General features: G+C 39.4%; 2 protein-coding genes across 10 annotated transcripts in view; both read right to left on the reverse strand.

Moving 5' to 3' along the window:
- Positions 1 to 17,878, reverse strand: part of GK5 (glycerol kinase 5) — a 161,518-nt gene that overhangs the window by 68,981 nt on the left and 74,659 nt on the right. For all 8 annotated transcript variants that reach the window (XM_080657390.1, XM_080657389.1, XM_080657385.1 and 5 more), the window contains one exon: positions 14,281 to 14,412. In XM_080657390.1, coding sequence (XP_080513516.1) covers positions 14,281 to 14,412 — 132 coding nt within the window. The remainder of the gene's footprint in view (positions 1 to 14,280; positions 14,413 to 17,878) is intronic.
- LOC308240932 (mannose-6-phosphate isomerase-like) lies at positions 12,096 to 13,367 on the reverse strand (the record flags this gene model as incomplete). Of its 2 annotated transcripts, XM_080654414.1 has the most annotated exons (2): positions 12,096 to 12,701; positions 12,885 to 13,367. In XM_080654414.1, the coding sequence occupies 2 exons, from the start codon at positions 13,365 to 13,367 to the stop codon at positions 12,096 to 12,098; spliced, it is 1,089 nt and encodes a 362-aa protein (XP_080510540.1). The 2 variants fall into 2 exon arrangements, with proteins under 2 accessions (XP_080510540.1, XP_080510539.1); XM_080654413.1 differs by having other exon boundaries at positions 12,096 to 13,367.

Here is a 17,878-nt window from a genome sequence, read left to right on the forward strand (position 1 = left end):
ATATGAAGTCCAGAAAAAGAGGTCATTTGTAGGTTATTTGTAACAAGTATTTTGAAGACTCCATCCATCCAAGTGTTCTATCAGTTAAATATGGAGTGCTTAAAATTATATCATTACATTCAAACTTTTGTTAAATTCAAAAGTTGTAATTCTAAAATTGGTTCCAGATTAGACAAAGTTTAATCTGTATTTCAGTGAGAAATGTAATACCTGGCTGATAGTAAGCTCATTTGTCCATTTAAAAAATATTTGAGTCAGGCCCTCTGATAAGTCATATGCCCTTATAAGGCTAGGAGGACACAGTAGGTATCAGGGCTTTCTAAAGTAGGAGGACACAGGTCAATCCTCCTTGCATTGGGTTAAGATTCCAAATGGCACTACCCTAGGAGAAGGGCAAACTAAAAGAACAGGCTCTCACAGGAACTGTAACTCAGTTTTGAATCATCTCAATCTTTAAACTGGTTTGAGATAATCCTGGCGCCTAAAAGAATGGCAAAAACAAACATAAATCATATCCAGAGCAAGATAGCATTATGTTATACACTCATAATTTCTACACACAATTTTGCAAATACAATGTCTAGCTCATTCATACATACATACAAATAAGTAACTAGGCTCACCAACCTCATCAACTTGTATACATTGAATATGTATGCTTTTTGTATGTCAATCATACCTAAATGAATTGCTTTAAAAATTTCAAAAACCAATTAATTAACCAGGCATAGGAGGACACAAGAGAATATGAAAAAAAAAAAAAAAAAAAAGGAAAGGAAAAACAGGCAACCCATGGAGGCTACGTATATTGGAATTAATAGTTATGGGTCTTAAAATACCATGATAATTAGGTGACAAAATAGTGTAGAACTAAAAAATTAAGATCTTAATGGATGTGTTTTAATAATGCATTAGAAACATATAAAGAGAAAATAATAGATTTAGAAGACAGATTACAAGGAATATCCATAATAAAGTACATAGAGAAAAAAGAACGGAAAATATATAAAACAGAGTGGGAGACAAAGAAAATTTAGTGAGGTCTAATATATGTGTAATTGGACTTTCAGAAGGAAAGAAGATAAGAAGAATGAATCAGAAATTACATTTTAGATAATGGCTGAGAAATTTTCAAAATCAACAAATAATATCAAGCAATGAATTCAAGATACCCTAAAAGCCTCAGGTAGATTGCCATACCTAGAAAATAGGTGCAGAAAATGTGTTTGATAAATTCAACACCCACTCAAAATAAAAAGTCTTAGCAAGCTAGAATAAGTAGATAATTTCCTTAATTTTATAAAGAATATCTAAAGAAAATCTACTACAAATTTATACTAACTTGTGAAATGTTGAAACCTTTTGTTCCAAGATAAGGAATGAGAAAAGGATATTTGTGGTCATTCCTTCTAGTCAATATATCCTAATATGAGGGTGACAGGAGCTTTGACTTTGGGTGGTGGGCACAGGGTCCTATATACAGATTTTGTAAATTAGTAATCTACACATGAAACCAATATGTTCATGTTGAGTAATGTCACTGCAATAAAATTAAAACACACACACACACACAAAAAAAAAACCAACAAAACAAACAAAAAAACCCCCAATATATTCTAGAGGTCCTTGTTGATACCCAGAAAATAAAAGTAAACTCATATTTCTACATAATATTAAGGTTATTAGGGTATTAAAAATTAAACCAATGTCGCTGACTGGTGTGGCTCAGTTGGTTGGAGCAATATCCTGTATAGCAAAAGGTTGCAGGTTTAATTCCTGGTCAGGGTACATACCTAGGTTTCGGGTTATATATTCATATGGGAGGCAACCAATAGATGTCTCTGTCTCTCCCTGTCTCTCTCTCCACACACACCCCCGCCCCCCGCTTTCCCTGCTGCCTCCCTTCCTCTTCCTCCCCTCCCAGCCTCCGCTTCCTCTAAGCATACCCTTGAGTGAGGATTAAAAAAATTAAAACAATGAGATACTACTTCACACTTATTAGAATGGCTAAAATCCAAAACACTGACATCCATGTTAGCCAGGATGTGGAACAACAGGAATTCTCTCTACTTTTAAGTAGGAATACAAAATGGTAGTCACTTTGGAAAATAATCTGGCAGTTTCTTACACAGTTTGCCATATGATCCAGTAATTGCACACCTGGGTATTTACCCAAATGAGTTGAAAATTAATGTTCATACAAAAACCTGCACACAAATGTTTATAGAAGCTTTGTTCATAATTGCCGCAACGGGAAGCAACCAGATGTCCTTCAGTAGGTGACTGGATAAACAAACTGTGACATATCCAAACAATGAAATATTAATCTGTGAGAAAAAGAAATGAGTTACCAAGCCACAAAAAGACAGAGAAATCTTTAAAAAACATTGCCAAGTGAAAGAAGCCAGGCCCGGCCGATGTGGCTCAATGTTGAACATCGACCCATGCGCCAAGAAGTTGCTGTTCCGATTCCCAGTCAAGGCACATGCTCAGGTTGCAGGCTCAGTTCCCAGTAAGGGGTATGCAGAAGGCAGCCGATTGATGTTTCTCTCTCATTGATGTTTCTATCTTTCCCTTCTCCCTCTCCCTGCCTCTCTCTTTAAAAATCAATAAAAACATTAAAAAAAAAAAAAAAGGAAAGAAGCCAGTCTGAAAGGGTACATACAGTACAGATACAGTACAGTATGTACCTGTACAATTCCAACAATATGACATTCTAAAAAAGGTAAAATTATAGATAGAGAAAAACATTAGTGATTGCCAGGGGTTCCAGGAGTGAGGGGAGAGAGAGATGAATAAGTAAAGCACAGAAGATTTTTATGGCAGTGAAACTACTGTGTGTGATGCTGTAATGGGAGATACATTACATGAATAATACTTAATAATAATGTGTCAATCTTGGTTCATCAATTGGAACAAATGTACCAAATTAATACAAGATGCTAATAATAGAAGAAATGCTGGGGAGTTGTAGATGGGAACTCTATGTACTTTCTGCTCGTTTCTGTAAACCTAAAAATGCTCTAAAAATTAAAATCTACCAATTTATAATGGACAAAAGATTTATTCAGATTGTCTATATCTTCTTGATAGAGTTTCAGTAGTGTATTTCTAGGAAATTTTCCATTTTACTTAGGCTTTCTAATTTGTTGGCATACAGTTGTTCATATTATAGCCTAACTAGAGGCCTGGTGCATGATATTCATGCACTGGTAGCCTGGGAGTCCCTCAGCCTGGCCTGCGCCCTCTCGCAGTCCAGGACCCCTTGGGGGATGTCTGACTGCCAGCTTAGGCCCGATCTGCTGGCAGTCAGACATCCCTCTCGCAGTCCGGGGCTCTCGCAGTCTGGGACCCCTCACTTCTTATCGCCCACCTGCAGCAGAGGTGGGAGAGACTCCCGCCACCGCCACTGTGCTTGCCAGCCAGGCTTCTGGCTGAGCAGCACTCCTCCTGTGGGAGCACACTGACCATGAGGGGGCAGCTCCTACGTTGAGCATCTGCCCCCTGGTGGTCCGTGCGCATCATAGCAACCAGTCATTCCAACATTCAGTCCATTTGCATATTACGCTTTTATTATATAGGATTATGATTTTATTTCTGTGAGGTTGGAATTAATATTCTCTCTCTGTCATAAGTTTAGTTATTTGGGTCTTCTCTTGTTTTTCCTTGTCCGTCTAGCTAATCTTTTTAAATCAGCTTTGGGTATGGTTGATTTTTTAAACTGTTTTCTATTCTCTTTTTCATTAAGTTTCATTCTAAACTTTTTATCTTTTCTTATGTGTGCTTTAGATTTAACTTGTTCATCTTCTTTCAGTGTCTTAAGGTAGAATTTTAGATTATTTTTTATATAATCTCTATATGTAATATAATCTTGCTATAAATCTCTCCTTAAACACTGCTTTAGTTTACCTGCATCACATTTTGATATGCTGCATTTTTATTTTTATTCATCAAAAAGTATTTTCTAATTTCTCCTGGGAGGTCTTCTTTTAACCATTCATCATTTTAAAATGCAATTTAATTTCCACATATTTTTGAACTTCCCAAATTTGTTACCTATTTCTAACTTCTATCTTTTGTTGACAGAGAAATACTTTGTATGACTTCAGTCCTTTTAAATTTATTCAGGCTTGCATGATGGTGTAGCATATAGTCTATCTTAGAGAATGTTTCACATGCGCTGAAGAAGAATGTATATTCTGCTGCTGTTGGAGTTTTCTATAAATGTCTATTAGATCTAGTTAGTTTATACTGCTGTTCAAGTTTTCTGTTTCCTTGTTCATCTTATCTCCAGTTCTTTTCATGATTCAAAGTGGGATATTGATGTCTCCAACTATTATTGTTGAATTGTCTATTGTTAGCCCTTCAATTCTGTCAGTTTTTGCTTCATGTATTTTGAGGCTCTGTTATTAGGTACATGTATGTTTATAATTATTACATATTTCTGATGGATTGACCTTCTTCTATGGTAAAATAACCAACTGAATCACACCGGCCAGTGCTCATTTTTAATTTTTTGAGGAACCTCCACATTATTTTCTACAGTGGCTGCACCAATCTGCATTCCCACCAATGGTGCACAAGGGTTCCCTTTATCCACATCTTTGGCAACACTTGTTGTTTGTTGATTTACTGATGACAGCCATTCTGACAGGTGTAAAGTGGTATCTCATTGTGATTTTGATTTGCATTTCTCGAATGATTAGTGATATTGAGCATCTTTTCATAGGTCTATTGGCCACCTGTATGTCCTCTTTGGAGAAGTGTTTATTCACAAATGCCCCTTTTTTAATTGGGTTTTCTGGTGTTAAGTTGTCTGAGTTCTTTATAAATTTTGTATATTAACACTTACCTGATATATCATTAGCAAATACCTTTTCTCCCTCAGTAGGCCGCTGTCTTTTTGTTGATGGTTAGCTTTACTGTGCAAAAACATTTTAGTTTATGTTTTCCTATTTGTTTATTTTGTGTTTTCTTCCTTAGGAAATATATCAGAAAAAAATAGTGCTAAGAGAAATGTCAGAGATTTTACTGCCTATGTTTTCTTCTAGGAGTTTTATGGTTTCTGATCTTACACTTAAATCTCGAATCCATTTTATTTTTGTATATGGTATAAGAAGGTGGTCTAGTTTCTTTTCTTTTTTTGCATTTATCTAACCATAATTTTCCCAACAGTTATTTATGTTCTTGCCTCCTTTGTCAAATATTAACTACATAGGCATAGGTTTATTTCTGGGCTCTCTATTCTGTTCCATTCATCTATATGTTTTTTATACCAGTTTTATGTCTATTTTGATTACTATGGCCTTGTAGTTTGATACCAGGTAGCATGATATCACCAACTTTGTTATTCTTAGTCAAGATTGCTGAGGTTATTCAGAGTATTTTATCATTCCATTTATATTTTTGAATTATTTGTTCTAGTTCTGTGAAATACACCATTAGTATTTTGATAGGAATTGAATTGCTTTGGATAGAATGGACATTTTAATGAGGTTAATCCTGCTTAGCCATGAACACGGTATATGCTTCCACTTATTTTTATTTTCATCAATTTCTTCCTTCAGTATCTTATAATTTTTTGAGCACAGGTCTTTTACCTCCTTTATTAAATTTATTGCTAGGTACATTTTTTTATGCAATTGTAAATGTGATTGATTTCTTAGTACTTCTTTCTGATAGTTCATTATTGGTGTATAAAAATCCCACTGATTTCTGAATATTAAGTTTGCATCCTGCTACTTTACTGAATTCATTTAGCAGTTCTAGCAGTTTTTGGTGAAATGTTTATATTTTTCTATATATAGTATCATATCATCTGCAAATGATAGTTTTATTTCTTCCTTTCCCATTTGAATGCCATTTTATTTCTTCTTCTTTTCTGATTGCTGTGCCTAGGTCTTCCACGACTATGTTGAATAAAAGTAGAAAAAGTGGACATCACTGTCTTGTTCCTCATCCTAACACTTTTAGTTTTTCCCCACTGAGTATGATGTTGGCAGTGGGTTTGCCATAAGTGGCCTTTATTATGTTGCAGTGTAATCCCTCTATTCCAACTTATGCTGATAGTTTTATCATAAATGGGTGCTGGATTTTATCAAATGCTTTTTCTGCATCTATTAATATGATGTTATTTTTATACTTTATTTGTTTTGTGTGGTATATTATGCTTATTAATTTGTGAATAACATTATTTTTCTGGAATAAATCATACTTGATCATGGTTTATGACCTTTTTAATGTATTGCTGGATTTGGTTTGCTAATATCTTGTTAAAGATTTTAGCATCTATGTTCGTCAGGAATACTGCCCTATACTTTTCTTTCTTTGTCCTGTCTTTATCTGGTTTTGCAATTAAGGTAATACTGGCCTCAAAAATGAACTTGGGAGTCTTCCCTCCTCTTGAATTTGTAGTAATAGTTTGAAAAGGATAGGTGTTAATTCTTCTTTGAATGTTTGGTAAAATTTACCTGTGAAGCCAAATGGTCCAGGACTTTTGTTTGCTGGGAGTCTTTTGATTACTGGTTGGCTTTCATTATTTGTAATTGGTCTGTTCACATTTTCTGTTTCTTCTTAATTCAGTTTTTGGAGATTGTATGTTTCTAAGAATTTATCTATTTCTTCCAGATTGTTCTACGTATTGGCATATAGTTTGCAATATTTTCTTAAAGTCCTTTGTATTTCTGTGCTATTAGTTCTCCTGTTTCATTTCTGATTTTACTGGTATTATTTGGGTCCTCTCTCTTTGATTCTTGATGAGTCCGGTTAAAGGTTTATCAATCTTGTTTATCTTTCCAAAGAACCAGCTCTTGGTTTCATTGACCTTTTTAGTGTTTGCTTTTTAAAAAACTTGTTTCATTTCTTTCCACCCTGATCTTTATTATTTTCCTCCTTCCACTGACTTTGGGTTTTGTTTGTTGTTCTTTTTCTAGTTCCTTTAGGTACAAGGTTAGATTGTTTATTTGAGATTTTTCTTGTTTCTTGAGGTAATCTTGAATGCTATGAATTTCCCTCTTAGAACAACTTTGGCTGTGTCCCATCAATTTGGGGTTGTTGTGTTTTCATTTTCATTTGTTTCAAGGTTTCTTTTAATTTCTTTCTTGAAATTGTTAACCCATTCATTGTTTAGTAACATGTTATTTAGCCTCCATGTGTTTACCAGTGTTTTTCAGGTTTTTTTTTCTTGTGATTGGTTTCTAGTTTCATAGCATTATGATCAAAGAAGATGCTTAATATGATTTCAATCTTGTTGAATTTATTGAGACTTGTTTGAAGTCTTAACATGTGGTTTATCACAGAAGATGTTTCATGTACACTAGAAAGGAATGTATATTCTGCTGCCTTGAGGTGAAATGTTCTAAAAATATCAATTAAATCCATCTATTCTAGTATGCCATTTTTTAATTGACTTCAGAGAGAGGAAGGGAGAAGGAAAGATAGAAACATCAATAAGAGAATCATTGATTGGCTACCCCCTGCCAGTCCCCTACTGGGGATCAAGCCTGCAACCCAGGCATGTGCCATGACCAGGAATTGAACTGTGAACTCCTGGTTCACAGGTTGGTGGTCAACCACTGAGACACACTGGCCGAGCTGGTGTATCATTTAAGTCTGCTATTTCCTTTTTGATTTGTCTGGAAGATATATCCATTGATATCAATGGGGTGTTAAAATCCTTATATAACTGTATTACTGTCAATCTCTCCCTTTTTGTCCATCAAGATTTGCTTTACCTATTTAGGTACTCCTATGTTGAGTGCATAAATGTTTATAAGGGTTATATCTTCTTGATGGATTGATCCCTTTATCATTATGTAGTGTCTTTCTTTGTTTCTTAGTCTAGTCTTTTTATGAAGTCTGTTTTGTCTGCTATAAGTATTGCTACCCCAGCTTTTCTATTTCCATTGGTATAAAATATCTCTTTTTATCCCTTTACTTGCAATCTGTATCTTTCAGTTGAGGTGGGTGTCCTGTAGTCAGCATATATATGGGTCTTGTTTTCGTTACCATTTTGCTACCATATGTCTTTCAATGGGATAAGTTAATCTATTTATATTTAAAGTAACTACTGATAAGTACATATTTATTGCCATTTTATTCTTTATAACCATATTCCTTTCTTTTCCTTTCTTCTTAAAGAAGATCCTTTAACATTTCTTATAATACTGGTTTTAGTGGTAATAAGCTTATATATATATATATATATATATATATATATATATATATATATATATATATTTGGGGGGGGGGCGGTGATCTTGGAAGCTCTTTATTTCACCTTCAATTTTAAATGAGAGCCTTGCTGGGTAGAGTAATCTTGGTTGTAGGTCCTTGATGTTCATCACTTTGAATATTTCATGCTAATCGTTTCTTGCTTAAAATGTTTTTGTTGAGAAATCAGCTGACAGCCTTATGGGAGTTCCTTTGTAGGGAACTGTCTTTCTATGCTGCTCTTAAGATTCTTTTTGCTTTTAACTTTTGCCATTTTAATTATGATGTGTCTTGGGTTCATTTTAATTGGGCCTGTGCTTCCTGGACAGGTGTATCTTTTTCCTTCAACAGATTAGGGAAGCTTTCAACCATTGTTTCTTCAAATAGGTTCTCAATCCCTTGCTCATTCTCTTCTCTTTCTGGTACCCTAATGATGAACGCGTTGCTATGCTTTTTGTTGTCCCAAAGGTCCCTTAGACTTTCCTTATATTTTAAAATTCTTCTTTCTTTTTGTTGCTCTGATTGGGTGTTTTGTTATCTTGTCCTCTAAATCGCTGATTGGATCCTCTGCTTCATCCAACCTGTTGATGATTCCTTCGAGTGTGTTATTTATTTCAGCTATTGTGGTCTTCATTTCTGACTGGTTCTTTTTATGGGTTCTATGTCTTTTTTAATACTTACTACCTCTTTAAGTTCTCACTGAGATAATCTATTCTTCCCCTAAATTCATTGAGTATTTTAATAACCATTGTTCTGAATTCTGCATCTGTTATCTTGGTTGCTTCCATTTAATTCTTTTTCTGGGGATTCCCCTTGTTCTTTCATTTGGGGCATGTTTGTCTCCCCATTTTGTCTGCCATTTTGTGTTTGTCTCTATGTATTTGGTAGATCTGCTATGATTCCCAAACTTGTTATGGCGGTTTTTGTTGTGTCTTGTGGGCGCAGTGTACTATCTTCCAGATCACCTGAGCTAGGAGCTCCAGGAATGTCTCTTGTGTGGCTTATTGAGCCTTCCTGTTGTGATTGAGTCTTGAATGCTGTTAGTCTATTCATTAATGATGTTAAGCTACATGCTGTCTGACTATTAGGATTGACCCTGACCACACTGTATGAGCTTCTATGTGCTCAAGGAACAGTTGTCCGCAGCAGGATCTGGTGCCTTCCAGGATCTACCTTTGGGTGTGCCACTTGTGTGGCTAGTTGGGTTGTGTTCTGGTGTGGTCTGAAGCCCACCACTGGTTGTGTTAGTTCTGGGTCCACTTGGGAGGGGTTCTGGTGCATGTTGATGTCAAATGCTGCCTGCAACTGGCTTTGGGCTACCTGTCTGGAGCTACCAAACAATTCACTGTTAGTGGCTGCCTCTACTGGGCCTGGGTGTGTATGGGAGGGGTCAAGGTATGTACAAAGGTTGGTTTCCCACAGTCTATTCCACAAGGTGTGAGCTTGATAGAGTGGGGTGATCAAAGTCAGGAGGACAGGGCTAGTGATTCTCTTGCTTGGAGACAGCACCATCAGGCACTCACTGGGGGGAAAGTGGCCCCTACTCCAGAACCCATACCATACTCCACCTGAGTCTCTGACCCTAGCTCCCTTGAAAAGAGTACACCGCTGGTTCAGGCTGGGATAGCCAGCTGACCCCTCTGCAAGACTCAAGCTCAATAGGGCGGGGTCACTGGGAATCAGGCAGGACAAGTGGATAGGAAGGGCACTGGCAGCACAATGGAGGGTATGGATGGTTCCTACTCCAGAGTTATAAATATTAATGTTTGTCTGAGTCTCTGCCAAGAGCTTCTCAAGTAAAAGAGTGCACTGAAGGTCCCAGTTGGGTGCAGCCAGCAGATGTTTCTGCAGGATTTAAGCTTGGTAGAATGGTGCCACCAGGAGTTGGAGGACTGAGCTAGTGCACTCCCCAGGCTGGTGCTATAAGGATAGGAGTGCTCAACCCTGAAAAGATGGTGTCTGAGGGCACTATGGGATAGGGACTCAGCACAGATCACTCCTCGAAACCATGACACTAGATATCCTCTTTATGACTCCTGTATGCCCTGCGTCACCTTTTCTCTACTGGAGTTCTGGGTGAGAAAAAGACCCTGTGTGCTGGCCCTTGAAGAGAATGCCTGGGTTTCTAGCAGACTCCCATCTCTCCCAGGCAGGCAGAATCCCCACTGATTTTCATCACCAGATGTTATGCATATGTCTTTTCCTGGCCCTAGTGCTCTGGGTTGGAACCCCTTGTTACTCAGGGGAACCTTTGCAGTGAGATATCCCTCCAGATTCTCAACTGCCACAAGTGGGTGTAAGGCCAGCTCTTTCATCATCTCTGCCCTTATTACCAGTCTCAATGTGGTTTCTTCAGTAGATCCTAGGTTATAATACTTCCATGCAACTAGCCTTCAGTTGTTTTTTGCAGGTTGACTAATCCATAATTTAGTTGTAATGGAAGCAATAATTATGCAGCAACTGCTGAACATACAGAGTAAAATTAAATACAAGGAATCTGAAAATACCTTTTTAAATGCCATGTTATACAATCTCTCAATTTGTGTTTTGATTGGCAGTACCATATTTGAGTTCTTCAAAATCACACAGGTAAAAACTAGTCTTTTCTGTCTATGGAAAAAAATTTAAAAAACAATTTAGTTGTGAATCTAATTTGGTGCTGGGGGGAGGTGAGTGTATTCACCTACTCTGCAGCCATCTTGGGACCTCATTTATTTTTAACCAATTTGTATTTCTGAATCTAAAGAAGTGTGTGTCCTACAGACAACAACCAATAGGATCTTGTTTTTTATAATCCAGTCTAAAGTCACAATGAGATACCAGATACCAGAAAAGACTGAAATATAAATTGTGAAGGGAAATAAAATAAGTCTTTTTAATCACTGATGATAGGTGTGCAAATTATCAAAAACTTTAGAAAAGTGTTTGACATTATCCACTAAAAATTAAGAGATACACACACACACACACACACACACACACACTGAGTGGCCAGATTATTATGATCTCTGAATGCATAATAATCTGGCCACTCAGTGTATATCCTATATAATAAAAGGCTAATATGCAAATTGTCCCCTCAACCAGGAGTTCGACCAGCAGGCAGGCAGGCCAACCGCCCATGTCCCCTCCGCCGGCCAAGCTGGCCGGACCCCACCCATGCACGAATTCATGCACCGGGCCTCTCTCTCTCTCTCTCTATATATATATATACACACACACACACACACACAAACACATACATACACATACACACACACATATACATACACACACACACACACACATATATATATGTATGTATGTATGTATGTATATGTATATATATATATATATATATATATATATATATATATACACACACTGAGTGGCCAGATTTTTTTTTTCAGTGCCTCAATACAAGTGATCTTTTAATTGCTTTGACAAAGCAAGAGGGTGACGAGGAACAATACTGGTCCACAGGCCTAACCTTTCACTCCTCTGCCACTGAAGAAATGGGCACTCCCAGGGCCAGAACCCTGTTCTTAGAAATTAGTTACTACCCTTTTGCTGTAACTGATGTTGAGCTGACCATAGATTTCACCAATTTGTCTAATACTGTAGGTAAAATAGCTGCTCTATCCTGCATTGAATTTGTGTCAGGTGTGGTGAGAATACAAATGGAGAATTGGCCCTTACTCCTCACATGGGCCCCTCCTCCCAGCAAGATGGTTCAGCCTAGGCTTGCTCAGGAGTCACTACCTTTTGAATTCACTGCTCTATACTAGCTCTTCTAGGAAGTACTCAGAGTCCAGAGCAGGGAAGGAGTTTGGGCTGGGCCTGAGGAGTTAAAAGTGGCCAGGATTTAGGATGACTGGGCAGGAGAGCCAGGATGGCTATGGCCTCTACAACAGACAGCAAGCACGAAATATCAGCAGGTCCTCGGGCACAGTGAGCTTCAGTGAGACACTCTCATTGGCCCCAATGAAGAGCACCCCACCACGCTGCAGGGGGATTACTGCCTGGGCTGTGGGAGTGCTGGCTGTCACTGTACCCTGCACCATTAAAAGGATGCTGGCGGAGTCCAATGCTGAGACTTTATACTCAGTGACTGAACCAGGGACCTCCATCTTCATAACAGCAAAGTCTGGTACAGGGGGTGCATAGAGAGAAAGGTAGGGGTCTTCCTGACTCCATTTTGGAGGAAAGAGCCTGTCTTTGCTGGGGCTGGGAGTATAGCTGAGCATTACATACAGAGTTGGCACATCGATGAACTTTGATGTCAGGCCAGCACGTACTGTGTTGTCTAAACACACCATGCACTCCACACAGTCTCCTTTCAGGTAGGCATGGGGCACATTGGCCTCAAGAAACATGACTTCCCCTGGCTTCAGGGTAAGCAGGTTCAGGAAGTAGATGGCAAAGCATCCAATATCACCTGGATACTGCTGGTGCAGCTGCAGTAAGAGCTCCCCACAGATGTCTTCCACATTGTTTCCTGCAGCCACTTGCTGGGAGATCCGCTTCACCAGCAGGTTGAGCTGCTCCACCACCAGCTGCTTCTTGCTCTCCATCAGGTGGGAGAAACCGCTCTGCAGAGCAGAGGCCATGGCCTGGGAGTCATGGCTTAGGCTCTGCTTTAGCTGGGTTGTTGCATTATCTCCATCTAGGAACTGGAACTCAGGCACTTTTGTCAGAAAGGTCACAATTTCCTCAACTGGCCAGAAGCCACATAAGCCCTGAAAGGAGGTGAGGGCAATGGCCATTTCTGGCTTATGGTTGACATCAGGGTAGTGCTGTGGAGCCTGGAGGTGCAGCTTCTCTGCCAATTCCTTATTAGGGTGTGCCTGGATGGAGAGGGCTGTTTCAACCGAGAGCACTTTGAAGAGGAAGGGCAGCTTGCCATTAAAGGTGTCCTTGACCTTTGAGCCCAAGCAGTCCTGGTTCTCAGCGATCCACTGGCCTAAGGTCCTCTGAGAAATGTGACTGTCAAGAATCTTGGCATCTCCCCGGGGGTGGGTCCCCATCCACAGCTTTGCATATGGCTTGTCCTCTAAGATCCGGGCCAGTGGGTCACTGCTGGCCAGTAGCCGAGTCACTTCACTGTTTGAACCCATCTTCCCCCAGGCATACTGCTGCACCACACAGGAAAGTGGGAATACTCGCTGAGAGGCCATCCCGACAGCACCGGACCTGACTTCTCTGGCCAGATTATTATGCGTTCAAAGATCATAATAATCTGGCCACTCGGTATGTGTGTGTATGTGTGTATATATATATACATATGTATACATATATATACATATATACACACACACATATATATATATGTATGTATGTATATATATATACATACATACATATATATATGTATGTATGTATATATATATACATACATACATATATATATATTCTATAAATTCCATTCCTATTTGTAGATACAGCAGAAATACATTTACATGTACATCAAGAGGTAGCATTACTCATTACAGCCCCAAACTAGAAATAACTCAAATGTACATGAACACATTAGATAAATAAATTATGGTAAAATCATATATTAAACACTAAATAGCAATAGAAATATAAGGATATTAATTTACATACAACAGACATATATTTCACACATATAATGTTCAGCAAAAGGAGAAAAATACAAAAGAATAAACACTGTCTGATTCTATTATTCAAAGTTCAAAATTTTTTCAAACAAAACTAAAATACACTGTTGAAAAAAAGCTAAACTGTAAAAGTAGAAAGAAAATGTAATCCATAGTATTACAGTGTTCTAGTTCTTCATTCAAGTAGCATTACAGATATTTGCTCTACAGTAAGTATATCACCAAATGGTACGTTTATGTTTTGTTCACTTTTCTATATGTGCTATGACTCACAATAAAAATGTTTAAAAAATAAACTCAGTAAAGATTCCTTGTCTTCCATACCAATATGTTATGGGTACTTAATTTCCCTCAAATAATCAAATTACTATCCTTATTCCTTGAATCTACCCCCAAAGTCCCATGCATGCATAAGTGCGTGCAAGTACACACACATGCACACACACAAACACACAAATTCTTTTCTTACCTCAACCAGGTTCTGTAAAATCCAGGCTAATCTCAAAGAAACATGTTGGGTTGTGAAAGTGAACAAACTGGCTGCTAAAAATCGTTTACTTCTAGTGAAAAAGTGAAGCATTCGGCAGGAACTGTGTATTAGCTATTTAAAAAAAAATTAGAAAAATACATTTAAACAATAGTGCTTGATGTTTCTATCTTAATTCCATATACATGCAAACAAACCCAATAACAAGTTACTTAACTACTTAAAGAGTGTTCTCAGGATGTAAGAAAATCAAGTAGGCTCAAGTACTTATAAAAGTCTTTTTAAAATATCTATTTTCTACCTCTTTACCTATTTTAAATTCTGGAAGTGAGGGGAGAGAGTCAAAGGAGAAGGCTATATTGCTATTTTTTAATAATATATTAAAAATATACTGCTATTATTTTGAATAACATATTTTAATCAATCTAGTATGAACCCAAAAGGAATTTTCCCTACACATTAAATACTTAAAATTGGGGTGTATGATTTTAATACTACCTATACTTATCTAATGATTAAAAATGAAACATATACAATTTAAAATGTACTCTTTCTTTATGTATGCATGTATTATTTGTTTTTATCTTTATTTTTTATTATTTTTAAATTTAATTTATTTTTTCCCATCACCATTTATCTCCTCCATGCCCTCTTCCACTTCTACCCCATAATCACCACAATGTTGTCCATGAGTTCTTTTTTTTTCTCAATCCTTCCACCCAACACCACCCAAAGAGGCCCACACCAAGACACATCATAATTAAAATGTCAAAAATTAAGGACAAAGAGAATATCGTAAAAACCGCAATAGAAAGGCAATCAGTTCCCATAAGAGAGTTCCCATAAGACTGTCAGCTGATTTCTCAACAGAACATTTGAAGTCAAAAGGGACTGGCATGAAATATTCAGTGATGAAAAAACAAGGACCTTCAATCAATGCTACATTACCCAGCAAGGCTATCGTTTAAAACTGAAGGAGAAATAAAGAGCTTCCCACACAAGAAAAAACTAAAGGAGTTTGTAAATTAGCAGTACAGGAAATGTTTCAGGGCTTGCTTTAAGAAGTGGAAGAAGTCATAGCCAGTTTGGCTCAGTGGATAGAGCATAGGCCTGTGGACTGAAGGGTCCCAGGTTCAATCCTGGTCAAGGGTATGTACCTCAGTTGCAGGTTCCTCCCTGGCCCAGGCCCTGGTCAGGGCACATGCAAGATACAACCAATTAATGTGTTTCTCTCACGGCAATATTTCTCTCTGTCTTTCCCTTTCTCTTCCATTCTTTCTAAAAATAAATGGAAAAATATCCTCAGGTGAGGATTTTAAAAAAAAGAATAAGTGGAAGAAGATGACGAAGAAAACAAAAAGGAAGATAGTTTAAAAAATAAAATGGCCATAAGTACGTACCCACCAATAATCACTTTAAATATAAATGGTTTAAATAGTTCAAATCAAAAAGACATAAGGTAGCTGAATGTATATGAAAACAAAACCCATAATTATGCTGTCTTCAAGAGACCCACCTCAGAGCAAAAGATACACATCAATTAAAAGTAAAAGGATGGAAAAAGATATTTCATGCAAATGGAAAGAAAAAAAAAGCTGGGGTAGCAATACTTATATCTGAAAAAATAGACTTTAAAACCAAGGATATGATAGGAGCCAAAAAAGTATCCTATCTAATAAAAGAGTAATATGCAAATTGACCATACCTCCGCTATACCCACAAGCCATGCCCACCAGTCAATCAGGAGCGAGTATGCAAATTAACCCAACCAAGATGGCTGCAGCCACGTAGCTGCAGCAAGCAGGAGGCTTGGGTTTCCCCGGCAATGGAGGAAGCCAAGCTTCCCTGCTGCCCTGGCCGGCCCAGCCCTACACTCAAAGCTACAAAGTTTCAATTATAGAAGATAAATAAATCCCAACAAAATGGCGGCAGCCACAGAGCTGGAGAGAGCAGGAGGTATGAGTTGCCCCCGGCGATGGAGAAAGCCAAGCTCCCGCAGCCCTGGCCTGCCTTGGCCTCCACTACAAAGTTTCAATTATAGAAGATAAATAAATCCCAACAAAAATGGCTGCGGTCACGGAGCAAGCAGGAGGCTTGGCTCCACTCAAGGCTACAAAGTTTCAATTATAGAAGATAAATAAATCCCAGATACCAGGGCTGCCGCTTGAGTCTCCGGGGGGCATGGCCGGCCTGCAAACCACCACAGGCCCCTCGCCCAGACCGTCCCATGCCTCAAGGGAACACCCACCCTGATCCAGGACACCCTTCAGGGCAAACCAGCCGGCCCCCACCTGTGCACCAGGCCTCTATTCTATCTAATAAAAGAGTAATATGCAAATTGACCATCACTCCAACACACAAGATGGCTGCCCCCATGTGGTCAAAGATGGCTGCCCCTATGTGGACACAAGATGGCCACCACAAGATGGCCAGCAGGGGAGGGCAGTTGGGGGTGACCAGGCAGGCAGAGGAGGGAAGTTGGGGGTGACTGGGCCTGCAGGGAAGGACAGCTGGGGGGTACTCAGGCCTGCAGGGAAGGGCAGTTAAGGGCAAACAGGCTGGCAGGGGAGCAGTTAGGCATCAATCAGGCTGGCAGGGGAGTGGTTAGGGGGTGATCAGGCTGGCAGGCAGAAGCGGTTAGGGGCAATCAGGAAGGCAGGCAGGCGAACAGTTGTGAGCCAGCAGTCCTGGATTGTGAGAGGGATGTCCGACTGCCCAGGATCGGGCCTAAACGGGCAGTCGGACATCCCTTGAGGGGTCCATTATTGGAGAAGGTGCAGGCTGGGCTGAGGGACACACCCCCGTGCATGAATTTCATGCACCAGGCCGCTAGTTTATATATATAAAAAGCCGACGACCGTAACGGCCATAACGACCAGTCACTATGATGCCCACTGTGGCCAGCGAACCGGCCGATCAGGGGATGGGCCGCAACCCTGATCGCCCCCCCCCACATAGGGGGCGGGGCTGGCCCACCAACCTCCTGCAGCCTCCCCCAAGTCCACTGGCCTCCGAATGGCACCGCCCACCACATTCAGGGGTGGGGCTGGCTAGCCCACTGCCCACAGCCTCTCCCCATGGCTGGCCCCACCCCCAATCAGCCCCCCAACCCCAATCAGGGGCAGGGCACGCCGGGCAATCACCCTCGGCCCCTTCCCCCAGCCAGCCCACCCTGATCAGGCCCCGATTGGGGCAGGTCAGCAGGCCAACCTCCTGCGATCTCCTCCTCCCAACAGGCCCAGCCCTGATCCCCCCCAATTGAGGCCAGGCCGGTAGGATCCCACCTGTGCATGAATTTGTGCACTGTGCCTCTAGTACAATATAATCACAAAGGAATCATAACCCTTGTAAACATTTATGCACCCAACATAGGAGCACCTAAATATGGAAAGCAAGTCTTGATGGACATAAAAAGAGAGAATGACAGTAATATAGTTATAGTAGGGATTTTAATATCCCATTGACATCAATTGATAGATCTTCTTGACAGAAAATCAATAAAGAGATGGAGGCATTAAATGACACAGTAGATAAGAAGGACTTAATTGATATCTTCAGAGCATTTCACACCAAGGTAGCA

This window comes from Plecotus auritus (genome assembly GCF_963455305.1).
Source record: "Plecotus auritus genome assembly, chromosome: 2".
NCBI lineage: Eukaryota > Metazoa > Chordata > Mammalia > Chiroptera > Vespertilionidae > Plecotus > Plecotus auritus.